Source organism: Jaculus jaculus, chromosome 10 (genome assembly GCF_020740685.1).
Source record: "Jaculus jaculus isolate mJacJac1 chromosome 10, mJacJac1.mat.Y.cur, whole genome shotgun sequence".
In the NCBI taxonomy this organism is placed as follows: Eukaryota; Metazoa; Chordata; class Mammalia; order Rodentia; family Dipodidae; genus Jaculus; species Jaculus jaculus.
In genome coordinates, this window is record NC_059111.1 from 61,407,463 (window position 1) to 61,419,880 (window position 12,418).

The 12,418-nt window shown below is 38.0% G+C and overlaps 1 protein-coding gene across 4 annotated transcripts in view; it reads left to right on the forward strand.

Moving 5' to 3' along the window:
• Positions 1-12,418, forward strand: part of Ankib1 (ankyrin repeat and IBR domain containing 1) — a 190,980-nt gene that overhangs the window by 116,043 nt on the left and 62,519 nt on the right. For all 4 annotated transcript variants that reach the window (XM_045160276.1, XM_045160278.1, XM_045160277.1 and 1 more), the window contains one exon: positions 1,607-1,724. In XM_045160276.1, coding sequence (XP_045016211.1) covers positions 1,607-1,724 — 118 coding nt within the window. The remainder of the gene's footprint in view (positions 1-1,606; positions 1,725-12,418) is intronic.

Consider the following 12,418-nt stretch of genomic DNA (forward strand, 5'->3'; position numbering starts at 1 on the left):
CCTAGGCCTAAATTTCAGGTTCCTGCTTCAGCAGAAGGCAGTCACCCTGACATATCGCCAGGAAAGATATCCACCCAAGGGCCTAAGTCACCCCTAGACATGCCCAGGACATGCCTGAGGCCTGTCCCTTCTGCCTTTCTGCCCCAACCAATGGAAAGCATACAAATGTTACCACTACTTGCTTAGCCAATCGCAATGGAGATTACCTCATCTGCCTGGAGTTCCCATAGCTCCTGCCCCCAACTTTGCCTGCCAAAATCCCAAGTCAATCAAGAGAGTACAAGTGCAGTTACTGTTTAAGTCAACCAGTCATGTACCCATCCCCTACTTCTTTGTTCAAATCCTATATAAACCCTACCTTCCCGCTACTCAGGGCTTTTGTACAAATCCACTGCTTGGTGCAGTCAAGAGAGCTTAAGCCCGAAATATAGCTCCTTGCCCTTGCATGCATGTCTGGTTCTCCTTGGTGGTCACTGGGGATGCTGAGAACTGGGCATAACAAAAGATGTTTATATTTTATAACATTTCATTTTTAACATATTTTGTCACAAATTCTTACATATTTAAAGTAATATACTTTTTATTAAATCTTAGTAGACTTTTACATGATCATATCTGATAGTCTTTTTGTCATTAACATATGCATTGCTTTTTATGTGTCTTTGCCAGAAGTTACCTAGGAATTAGAAGGTTAGTGGTATCAACTAAGAGAAATCACCGTTGTAAATAGTCCTAGTCAGTGGGGTTAAACAAGACTTGATGAAACAGTTATCATATTTGTTAAATGGCAAGGAATACAAGCAGTATATAAAATACCTGTAAATCAACTTGAATGTGTGAGAGTTGTGTAGCTCTCTGAGAACCATGATAGATGCTGCAGAGCATATGTTTTTGTTGTTGTTGTTGTTATTGTTGTTTTCCTAATAAGTACTAAGGATTTCTATTGCTATTTAGATAAATGTGACCTTTAGTTTTGTGTTTACTACAATATTTACTAATTGGTGGTTTAATTATTGAAGCATCCCAAGTAAACACATAACTGATTGACAAAAAAGAACAGACTGGATAAAAATATATGTGGGCTATAAATAATGATTGTTGCTCAGTCATGTGGCTATAGCCTTTATTTCTAATGCTTTTTTAGTATCCGAAGTTTCAAAACTGATGGTCTTGCTCATTATTATATTTTTATATTTAAATGGTAAGTTATATATACCATTGCATTGCTTTGTAACTTAAAAGAAACTTATGAATGGATAGATTGAAAAAAACCCTTTTCAGGGCTCTAGAGATGGCTTAGCAGTTAAGGTGCTTGCCTGCAAAGCCAAAGGACCCAGGTTTGAGTCTCCAGGATTCACATGAACCAGATGCACAAGGTGACACATGCTTCTGAAGCTTGTTTGCAATGGCTGGAGGCCCTGGTATGCCCATTCTCTCTCTCTTTTTCTCTCAAATAAATAAATAATAATTTTAAAATATTTTATTTTAAAATAATTGTTTTCACAATCAAACTGAAAGATTAAGTAATAATCATATTTATTTGTTTATATGTATCTTTAATACTTCTTAAGAATATAATATAATTTTATTTTTCTTCTTTTCAAAGCCATATGAAGGACTGAGGCCTCAGGACCTTCGTAGATTAAAAGACATGCTTATTGTGGAAACCGCAGACATGCTTCAGGCTCCTCTGTTTACTGCTGAAGCTTTACTTCGAGCTCATGGTAACGAGAGAAATTTCTTAGCTTATAACACTGGGGCCTTTTGAAACTTTAAAGCATAGCTATTTTGTGTTTTAATATAAAATGAAATTGTTTGTTAAACAAGCCTGGATAGTTTTTTGTGTAGTGGTTTCTATGGCTATCATCTTTATAACACTTGGATTTTTTTTTTCTTTTTATTATTATTATTTTTTAAATTAACAACTTCCATGATTATAAGCAATATCCCATGGTAATTCTTTCTCTTCCCCCACTTTCTCTTGAAACTCCATTCTCTATCATATCCCCTTCTCCTCTCAAATCAGTCTCTCTTTTATTTTGATGTCATGATCTTTTCCTCCTAGAACACTTGGATTTTTGAGTGGTTATAAATCAAAGAGGAAATTAGAAATTTCTTGGGTTTTGGGTTTTTTTGTTTGTTTGTTTGTTTTGGGGGGGTTTGTTTGTTTGTTTGTTTGTTTTTCAAGGTAGGGTCTCTCTTTAGCCCAGGCTGGAATTCACCATGTAGTCTCAGGTTGGCCTTGAATTCACAGTGATCCTCCTACCACTACCTCCCAAGTACTGGGATTAAAGGCATATACTACCATGCCTGACCCATATTTTGTTGTTGCTGTATTGTTGTTGTATTAGTAGTAGTGTTTTACTTAGCTTAGAGAGTAACAGATTTCCCTGTGGCATTTTCATACATGCTTTGTTGTTCCTCAGCCCCCTTTTTCCCTGCAATACCATTTGCCTCCAGTGTTTATCTTCTGCTTCAGTATCTCATGTGTTCTATTGTCTTTTCCCATCCCTCTCCTTTAAAGCTTTCTTTCTCTAGTCTTATGGGCCCCTTTCTAATTTTGTGGGCTTTATCTGTATTTGTTCCCATCTACATACATATATTTAACATTTAGAAGTTTAAGAATACCACATATGAGAGAGAGGATGCGTTTGTTTTTCTGGGTCATCTTGAGCTATGGAGGCATGTTTTCAGAAGTTACTCAATTGTAATATTGCACTACTTCAGTGAAATACCTAAGAATTTGGCAGTTGTGCTTATTTTATGGAAAAGCTGTGTCTCACCATGAAATATACAAAATGAGTATAGAGATTTATTGAGATTGTTGTTTGTTTTGGTTTCTTTTTTAAGACATAACCAACTTGGAAATTTTTCCTGAGCTGCTTCTGAGTCCTCTGTGGTTCTTTTTTTTTTTTTTTTTATAATATATTTTATTTATTTGAGAATGAGAAAGAGGCAGAGAGTGAGAGAATGAGCACACCATGGCCTCCAGCCACTGCAAATTAACTCCAGATGCATGCCCCCCCCCCCCCCCCCGTGCATCTGGCTTACATGGAGAAGTGAACCATGATCCTTTGGCTTTGCAAGCAAACACCGTAACCGCTAAGCCATCTCTCCAGCCCCCTATATGATTTTTTTTTCCTAAGATTTTCTTCTTTTTTATTTATTTACTAGAGACAGAGAAAATGGGCGCATCAGGGCCTCTAGCCGCTATAAATGAACTCCAGATGCATGTACCACCATGTGCATCTGGCTTACATGGGACCTAGAGAATTGAAGTTGTATCCTTAAGCTTTACAGGCATGTGCTTTAACTGCTACACCATCTCTCCAGCCCCTCTGTGATTCTTTGTTGTTGTTGTTGTTTTGTTTTGTTTTTCGAGGTAGGGTCTCACTTTAGCTCAGGCTGACCTGGAATTCACTATGGCGTCTCAGGGTGGCCTCAAATTCACGGCAGTCCTCCTGCCTCCTGAGTGCTGGGATTAAAGGCATGTGCCACCATGCCCTGCCCCTCTGTTACTCTTTTTTTTCAGGAATATTGTAGCAATGTCCTACTTTTGCCACCAATTTTCTTATTTTTATTTTTATTTTTTTCTCAATTTTTATTAACGTTTTCCATGACTATAAAAAATATCCCATGGTAATACCCTTTCCTCCCCCCACTTTCCCCTTTGAAATTCCATTCTCCATCATATCTCCTCCCCATCTCAATTAGTCTCTCTTATTTTGATGTCATGATCTTTTCCTCCTCTTATGATGGTCTTGTGTAGGTAGTGTCAGGCACTATGAGGTCATGGATATCCAGGCCATTTTATGTCTCTGGAGGGAGCACATTGTAAGGATTCCTACACTTCTTTGGCTCTTACATTCTTTCTGTCACCTCTTCCGCATCAGAACCTGAGCCTTGGAAGGTGTGATCGAGATGTTACTCAGTACTCTAGTCACATCTTTCCAGCACTGTGATACCTTCTGAATCATCCCAAGGTCACTGCCATCTAAAAAGAGAAGATTCTCTCCCCAAAGTGAGAGTAGTGTTAATAGAAGGGTATAAATATTAAGAGAAGTGCTTACTGGGCAGTTTGATAAGCATAGTATAGACACTTATCTAGACATTAGCAGATGTTACATCCCAAGGACTCATGGCTACCCCTGTTTTAAGTTTTCAGTATCAGGGATGTATTCCCCCCCCATTGAGCATGCCTCCAGTCCAATTGGAGGGCAGTTGGTTTCCACCATGACAGACGTGCCACTATTGCACCCTTTGGCTCATTTGGCCTGGCTGGCCAATTATAAGGCTTGCAGTGTCCACTGTTGAGTATCTTCACTGGTGGTACTCTTTTTCCCATTGAACTGCATGTAGAATGGTTTCTTCCAGCTTTCTGTAAGCTGGTCTACATGGAGGAGGTTATCAGCTCAGTTCCAGCAGTATTTCTCAGTGGCCTTGCAGCCCAAGTATGTGGAGTCTTCAGCAATACCTCTGTGATTCTTGCACAACCATTCTGGGAGCTGACACAGGCTAGGTTGGACTGTCTCATTTCACACTTAATAATTGATATTTTGGCTGATTTTTAAAAACACCATTTTTAATTGCAACATATTTTAAAGAGGAGCCAAATCCTAACAAAATACATTTTTTAAAATGAGAAAAGTAAGTAGCTATTCTATTTCAGTTATTTTGAAGTTCTTTTCATTTACGTTTTACAAAAAATCTTTACCCTGTACACCAAAGCTGAATGCCACCTACCAAATATTCATGTCATCTTTTATCAAAAAAAAGTCAGAACTCCATATTTCCTTATCCATTAATTACCACTGTCCATAATTTATTTCCTAAAGCTCTAGAATCATTTCCTCCAATATTGATATTTGTGTAGTCCTGTCACTGGCATTCTTTTACTTTTGAATTACAAAATACTCAATTTACATACCAATTGCTCTTAAATTTTGGTATCGAAAGAATAGCCCAGGAAAACAGATTTCTAGGATGACTAACCCCATAGAGTACAAGTCAGTGCAGTATAAATAAGCCTACAGAGTAGATGACTCTCATTACACAGAAACATTGTTAGGTACATATAATGAATTTCTTTTGTTGTTGTTTGTTTGTTTTTTGAGGTAGGGTTTCATTCTAGTCCAGGCTGACCTAGAATTCACTATGTAGTCTCAGGGTAGCCTTGAACTCACAGTGATCCTCCTAATTTTAGTTTTGAGAGAGAGAAAGAAGTAGAGAGACAGAGAAAATGGGTGCTCCAGGGTCTTTCAGCTGCTATGAATGAACTTCAGATGCATGTGCCTCCTTGTGTACACATGCTCCATCTGGCTATGTGGGACCTGAAGATTTGAACATGCGTTCTTAGGCTTCACAGGCAAATGCCTTAACTGCTAAGCTAACCCACCAGACCTAGGCTATATTTTTTAATAGCTATTTTTCATTTTTTTCCCCTAACCTAGGCATTTATTTCTCCCACTGTCTTGATAAATGGGCACCCTAAGCAGAAATGTGAATTCTATACTTTACTGCTCCATCTCTGTTGTATTTGCCCAAATACTTCTAAACCTGCACCAACCTTTCCTTCTTTAAATTACCACTGGCAATGTAAATTTAGACTTTTGTAATATTTCATCATTGTAGTGCCCTGAATCCTACTCTCCAGTTTTGTTTTGCCTTTCACCCAATTGGTTTTTCATATTGCCATTAGAATGTGCTTATATTTATTGATTTATTTTCAAGGTGGGGTCTTACTCCAGCCCAGGCTGACCTGGAATTCACTAGGTAGTCTCAGGGTGGTCTTGAACTCACAGTGATCCTCCTACCTCTGCCTCCCAAGTGCTGGGATTAAAGGTGTGTGCCACCATGCCTGGCTTAGAATGTGTTTTTAAAATAACAATCTAAACATGTCACTCCTCTGATGCAAACCATTCCCTGCCTCTTCATAAACTTAAAAAAACTGCCCAGAATTTTTTTTGTGGACTTTATGACACAGGTTTAGTTTTCCCAGTCTTTACTTCACCTAGCCTAACATACTTAAAAATCACTTATTGTCAGGCATGCTGGCTCATGCCTTTAATCCCAGTACTTGGGAGGCATAAATAGGAGGATCACTCTGAGCTCGAGGCCAGCCTGAGACTGCATAGTGAATTCCAAAAAAAATAAATAAATAAAATTAAAAATCACTTCTAGGGCACCAGGCATGGTGGTGCACACCTCTGATTCCAGCACTCAGGAGGCAGAGGTAGGAGGATCACTGTGAGTTTCAAGCCATCCTAAGACTACATAGTGAATTCTAATTCAGTCTGAGCTACAGTGAGACCCTACCTTGAAAAAACAAAAAAAAAAACCAAAAAAGTTATTTCTTCTAGAACTTTTCCTAAGTCTGTTTTGGGGTCCTTCCTATCTATTTCCATTATATCCCATGCTTATATTTCTTATATGCCTGTAATATAATACTGTAATGTCTTTATTTATATTTCTTCTTTATTAGCTTAAGATCATTTAATTAATTAATTTAATTAATTAAATCTCCTAATGTATTTTGTGTTTGTTCACAATACCAAATATATATTAATCTTAGAATCTAGTTATGTAATAAATGAATAAGCAACATGCTTAAAATGTAATTTATATTTTTAATTCATACTTTTGCTCTAAAATTTTATTTTCTTCATTATAATCTTTATAAACATTTAAGTAAATCCTGTGTCAAAATATAAAATGTAGGTCTGGAGAGATGGCTTAGCAGTTAAGGTGCTTGCCTGTAAATCCTAAAGACCCAGGTTTGATTCTCCAGTACCCACATAAGCCAGATGTAAAAGGTGGCACATGAATTTGGAATTCATTTGCACTAGCTGGAGGCCCTGGAATGCCCATTCTCTTTCTGTCTGTTTCTTCCTCTCTCTCTTTCTTTCTCTGTTTCTCTCCCTCTTTCTCAAATAAATAATATTAAAAATATAGAGATTTAGAACCTTTGTGGGTTTGGGGTTTTTTTGTTTGTATGTTTTTTTGAGGTAGGGTCTCATTCTAGCCCAAGGTGACCTGTAGTCTCAGGGTGGCCTTGAACTCACGGAGATCCTCCTACCTCTGCCTTCTGAGTGCTAGGATTAAAGGTGTGCGCCACCATTCCCAGCTAGAACCATTTGTTATGTCATATAATGTGACTACAAGATATTTTCTTTGTAGATAATAGCAATGGTTAATCATAATATGCAGGTTTGTTTAGAAGCTAGGGAAGAGCTACACATTTGAAATCCCATCACTCTAGAGATAGAGGAAGGAGAATGATGAGTTTCATCAGTCTAGGCTGCATAGTGAGTTCCTGTCTCAATAAATCAAAAAATGGCTAGGGAAGTGGTATGGCTCAGTCATCAACATGTGTGCCTTGCAAGCATGAGGACCTGAGTTTGAGCCACAGAATACATTTTAAAAGAGCCGGACATTGCAGTGTGTCCTTATAATCCCAACAATGGAGAGACAGAGGCAAGTAGATCTCTGGTACTTCCTGGAGAGATAATCTAGCTTCCTTGCTGAGCTCCAGGCTAATGAGACAAAAGAAAGTTATATGGTGTTTGCAAAGAATGACACCTGAGGTGATTGTGCAGCTTCCACATGCACTCACATAAGCACATGCACAACAGCAACCAAAACATAATACAGAAACACAGACTTCCTTCAGTGTCTTACCAAGTTCCTTTAGGCTGAGGTTCATTAAGCACCATCAGGGATACTCGATTTTTTGCTTGAACATATTTATTCAGAGTATGTATTTAAATGTAGTGTATATAGCCAGGCATGATGGTTCACATCTGTATAGTCATGGCATTTGGAAGACTGAGGCCAGGAGAATCACTGAAGATTTGAGGCCATTGTTGGCTATAGAGTGATCGAGGCAAGATCTCAAAAACCCAAAAAACAATAAATAAATAAAATGCAGAGTTGGCAAAAAGGTGAAAAACCGTAAGCTGTTCATCAGTGGGAAGATGAGCATCACATTTGTATAGTAGCCCCACTCCTCTCTCTGTGGTTTTGCTCTCTTTGGCATCAGTTACCCATGCTCAACTACAATATCATATTATCAAGTGGAAAATTCAAAAAAGAAAAAAGCTTATTAATTGCCCCCCATTCTGAGTACATGATGAAATTTTAACTAGTCCACCTAAGAAATACCTCCCCATGCTGTTTCCTATACTTGCCCTTTAAGATTTTTACAGCCATCTCCATTATCAGATGGGTTGTCTTAGTGCTTAGTGCTTGTGTTCAAGTAACTTTATTTTACTTAATAGTGGCCCCAAAACACAAGAGTATTGATGGCTGGCAATGTTATTACAATACATTGTTTTAACTATTCTATTGTCAGCTGGCAATTTATAAATTACACTTTATTATAGGTATGCATTTATGGGCAAACCTTTATACACACACACAGAATATATGGTTTAGTGTTGCCCACAGTGGTATTTACTGGAAGATCTGAAACTAACCTCTGTGGATAAAGGTGCATACTGTGCCAATTAGAGTCAGCTGGCTGCTGAAACATAAGTGTGAGCTTAGACACAGTATTTCTTAATCATGTCACTATTCACAGCATTTCTATTTGTGTTATGTGGAATATAGGCTCTGCTGCTCACAATCACTCAAGGTCCCTAAGACTGTCATTTTAAAGTGGTTTCTAAATTTGCTGGGAATCATCTCCATTTCAGACATTTAGTCAGAAAGGGGGGTGGGAAATGTGGTAAAATAGGTATGAGGAGGTTTGTGTGCCAGTCCCAGACTTGTCATGTATCATCACTCCTGCACATACTCCTATTGGCCAGGTTTTAGCCATGTGGCCACACTGAGTTGCAAATTATTTCATATAACATTCAGCTATCTACATTCAGGTGGATAATGGACCATGAACTATATTACAGTATCAATAACTATAAGACATAACTTTACCTCTAATTTCACTGTAAAAAGAAACTTTTCTGTGTGTGTGTGTGTGTGTGTGTACATATATATACATATATATATATGCACGTTCATTTGTGTGTGGATACGTATGTATGTGCGTGTATACATACATACATTTGTAAGTGTGTGCTATGTGTAAGTCAGGGTTGACATTGACTGTTATCTTCCATTGCTGTCCATGTGTGGGGTTTTTTTGTTGTTGTTTGTTTTTTGTTGTTTATTTTACTGGGGCAAGATCACTCATTTGAACCCAGAGCTGGGAGAACCAGCTCACCTGTCTCCACTTTCTAGTGCTAGGCTGGCTGGTGGGCTGCTGCTCCCACCTCCAGTCCTCACATTTGCCCAATAAGCATAGTATTCATTGATTAATCTCCCTAGCCCAAAAAGGAACATTTTGATATCTATTTTGTACACTGTATCAAGTACTACTAAATGATGAGCTCCATTTTTATTACATTCATATTTCCCTAAATAACTTCTTTTATATAATAAAGCAGATTCTGATAAGGTAAATCCAATTGACTTTTCCAACTTATTATGTATCTATTCTGAGCTAACTATTTTATTGTTTGTTTGGTTGGTTGATTTCCTTCTATTTTATTCTACTGTTAAAGCATAAAATGTTGAATGTTAGTGTTAGTGTTAGCTCTTCTATGTTGCTTAGGTAATACTAGCATTTGATAATCAAATAAAATTTAGAGGTAAATGATATTAGTAAGTAGAAAGTGCACTGAGCTGCTGTTATTAAAGCTATTAACAAGGTCTGCTTAAAAGCTGTTAAACCCAACTATCTGGAAGATTCACAGATTATATTTTTGGTAACAGTCATTCAGCTTTACTTATGAAAATAGATTATACTGTTTGCTATAAAATTTAATCCTAAGAGTTAGGTATGCTGGCACACACCTTTAATCTCAGCACTTGGGAGGCAGAATGAGTTCCAAGTCAGCCTGGGCAAAAGTGAGAACCTAACCTCTGAAAAAATAAATTTATCTAAAATAATGAAATTGGTCTAGACTAAATAGAGGCCATAAATGTTTTTTGGTATTTGCTAGATAGTATTAAAATCTTGGGCTGGAGAGATGGCTTAGCGGTTAAGTGCTTGCCTGTGAAGCCTAAGGACCCCAGTTCGAGGCTCGGTTCCCCAGGTCCCACATTAGCCAGATGCACAAGGGGGCGCACACGTCTGGAGTTCGTTTGCAGAGGCTGGAAGCCCTGGCGTGCCCATTCTCTCTCTCTCCCTCTATCTGTCTTTCTCTCTGTGTCTGTTGCTCTCAAATAAATAAATAAATAATTTTAAAAAATCTTAAGAACATCTATGTTAAAAATACAAAATTCATCCTCTCCAGTAATAAAAGTAATTTATGTCAGGCATGGTGTCAAACTCTGTTGCTCTCAAATAAATAAATAAATAATTTTTAAAAATCTTAAGAACATCTATGTTAAAAATACAAAATTCATCCTCTCCAGTAATAAAAGTAATTTATGTCAGGCATGGTGTCAAACGCCTTTACTCCCAGCATTTGAGAGGCTGAAGAAGGAGGATTGCCATGAGTTCACTGTCAGTCTGAGACTGCACAGTGAATTCCAGGTCAGCCTGGGCTACAGCAAAACACTACCTTGAAAAACAAAAAATATAAACAAAAAAGAGTTATTCATGTAATTCAGTGCTACCTGATGAGAAAGTTAATATAATTAATAGGAAGCTGATATGCTTGTTCTTAAGATAAATTTATACTGACAAATTGTTTTAACTTCTTTGGAAGCTCATCATCTTCTATAAGTAGGTCAACATAGGTGGACTATGTCTTCTCATTCCATTTTCGTCCTAGGAAGTGTTCTCTTTCACAGCTTTCATCAGTGGACTATGCCTTTCTTTTGAGCACCATACCCTATAAAACTGCCTTTGTAGAAGCTCTTCCAGTATGACTCACTAGTAATATCTTCACTTCATCATGTTTGAAACTAAAACCTTGCTCTTCCTTTGTAGTGTGCTGTTCCCCTGTCTGTAGATGGAAGCAGCAGACAACCTGCGTAAGGTAGTTAAGGCAGAAACTTGTGACACTAACTTTGTCATTTCTCCCTCAGCTCCTGAATCCTGGCATTACCACCTCATCAGTTTCACCTAAAATCTTACACCTTTTCCCTTTCATTTTTTTCCCCACTACCACTACCTTGCCATGACTGCCATTATCTGTATTTATACTATGCTATATCCACCTTCTGGTTTACGTTCTCCCATTCATGCTCTACTTCTTCCCATTCCTGTTCTAGACAATTTTTTTAATGTTTTTTATATTTTATTATTTATTTATATTTATTTATTTGTTAGAAAGAGAGAGTGTGTGTGTGTGTGTGAGTGGGTACACCAAGGCTTCTAGCCACTGCAAATGAATACATGTGCCACTGTACATCTGGCCTATGTGGGTACTGGGAATTGAACCTGGGTTCTTAGACTTCACAGTAAGTACCTTAACCACTAAGCAATCTCCTCTCCAGCCCCATGTTCTATCCAGTTTTGGTTTAAGTCTAGTCATGATAGTCTGTCCGTTATGTCCCCAATCCTAACTTTTCATTGACTTCCTACCACTCCTGATCTGAAGATAAAAGTTATAAAGTCCCCTGTGTGGCCAAGCCTCTTCTAATCTTCTCTAACTTCATCACATACAAACTTTCTCCCTGGTCTCCATGCTCCAGTTGCATCGACCATTTTAATTTCACAGTGGTTTTAACAATGAGGCTTTGGAACATGCCATGTTCCTTCTGCTTTGGAATGTCTTCCCTTACCCTTTCCACCAGAAGCTACCACTCATCCTTTAGATGGTCATTTCATGCTGCTTCCCCCAGGGTCACCTTCCCTGTCTGAGTTCTTCATGATGAAACTGCTCATGTTTTAGGACATTACAGTAATATCTGGAACTGAAAGTTCCACCAAGACAGGGATTATGATTAGACTTTCCTATTATTTTGTATCTTTACTGCTTAACATAGTATGTGGCACATTTTCAGCACTTGCTAGAGTTGCTGAAGGGATGGCTCCCAGTTAAAGGTGCTTGCTTGCAAAATCTGATTGCCCCAGGTTCAATTCCCCATAAGCCAGATGCCCAAAGTGGCACACACATCTGGATTTGTTGGCAGTGGCAGGAGGCCCTGAAGAGCCTATTTATTCTCATTCTCTTTCACAAATAAATATGTTTCTAAAACTTAACAATTTTTAGATCCCATGTAGACATAATTTCTCTAGATTTTGTTCAAGTCCATATAGTTAAAATGAACAAGACATCTGGCATTTGAACTTAAGACTGCCTGATTCTCTGGCCTCAAACCCACGGTAATCCTCCTACCTAGGAGTGCTGGGATTAAAGGTGTGCACCACCACACCCAGCTGTTTTTTCTTTAACGGTATAACTGACAAGTGTCAGGCCAGCCCAATCATTACAGCATGAGACTCTACAGGTGTAACTATGTTATA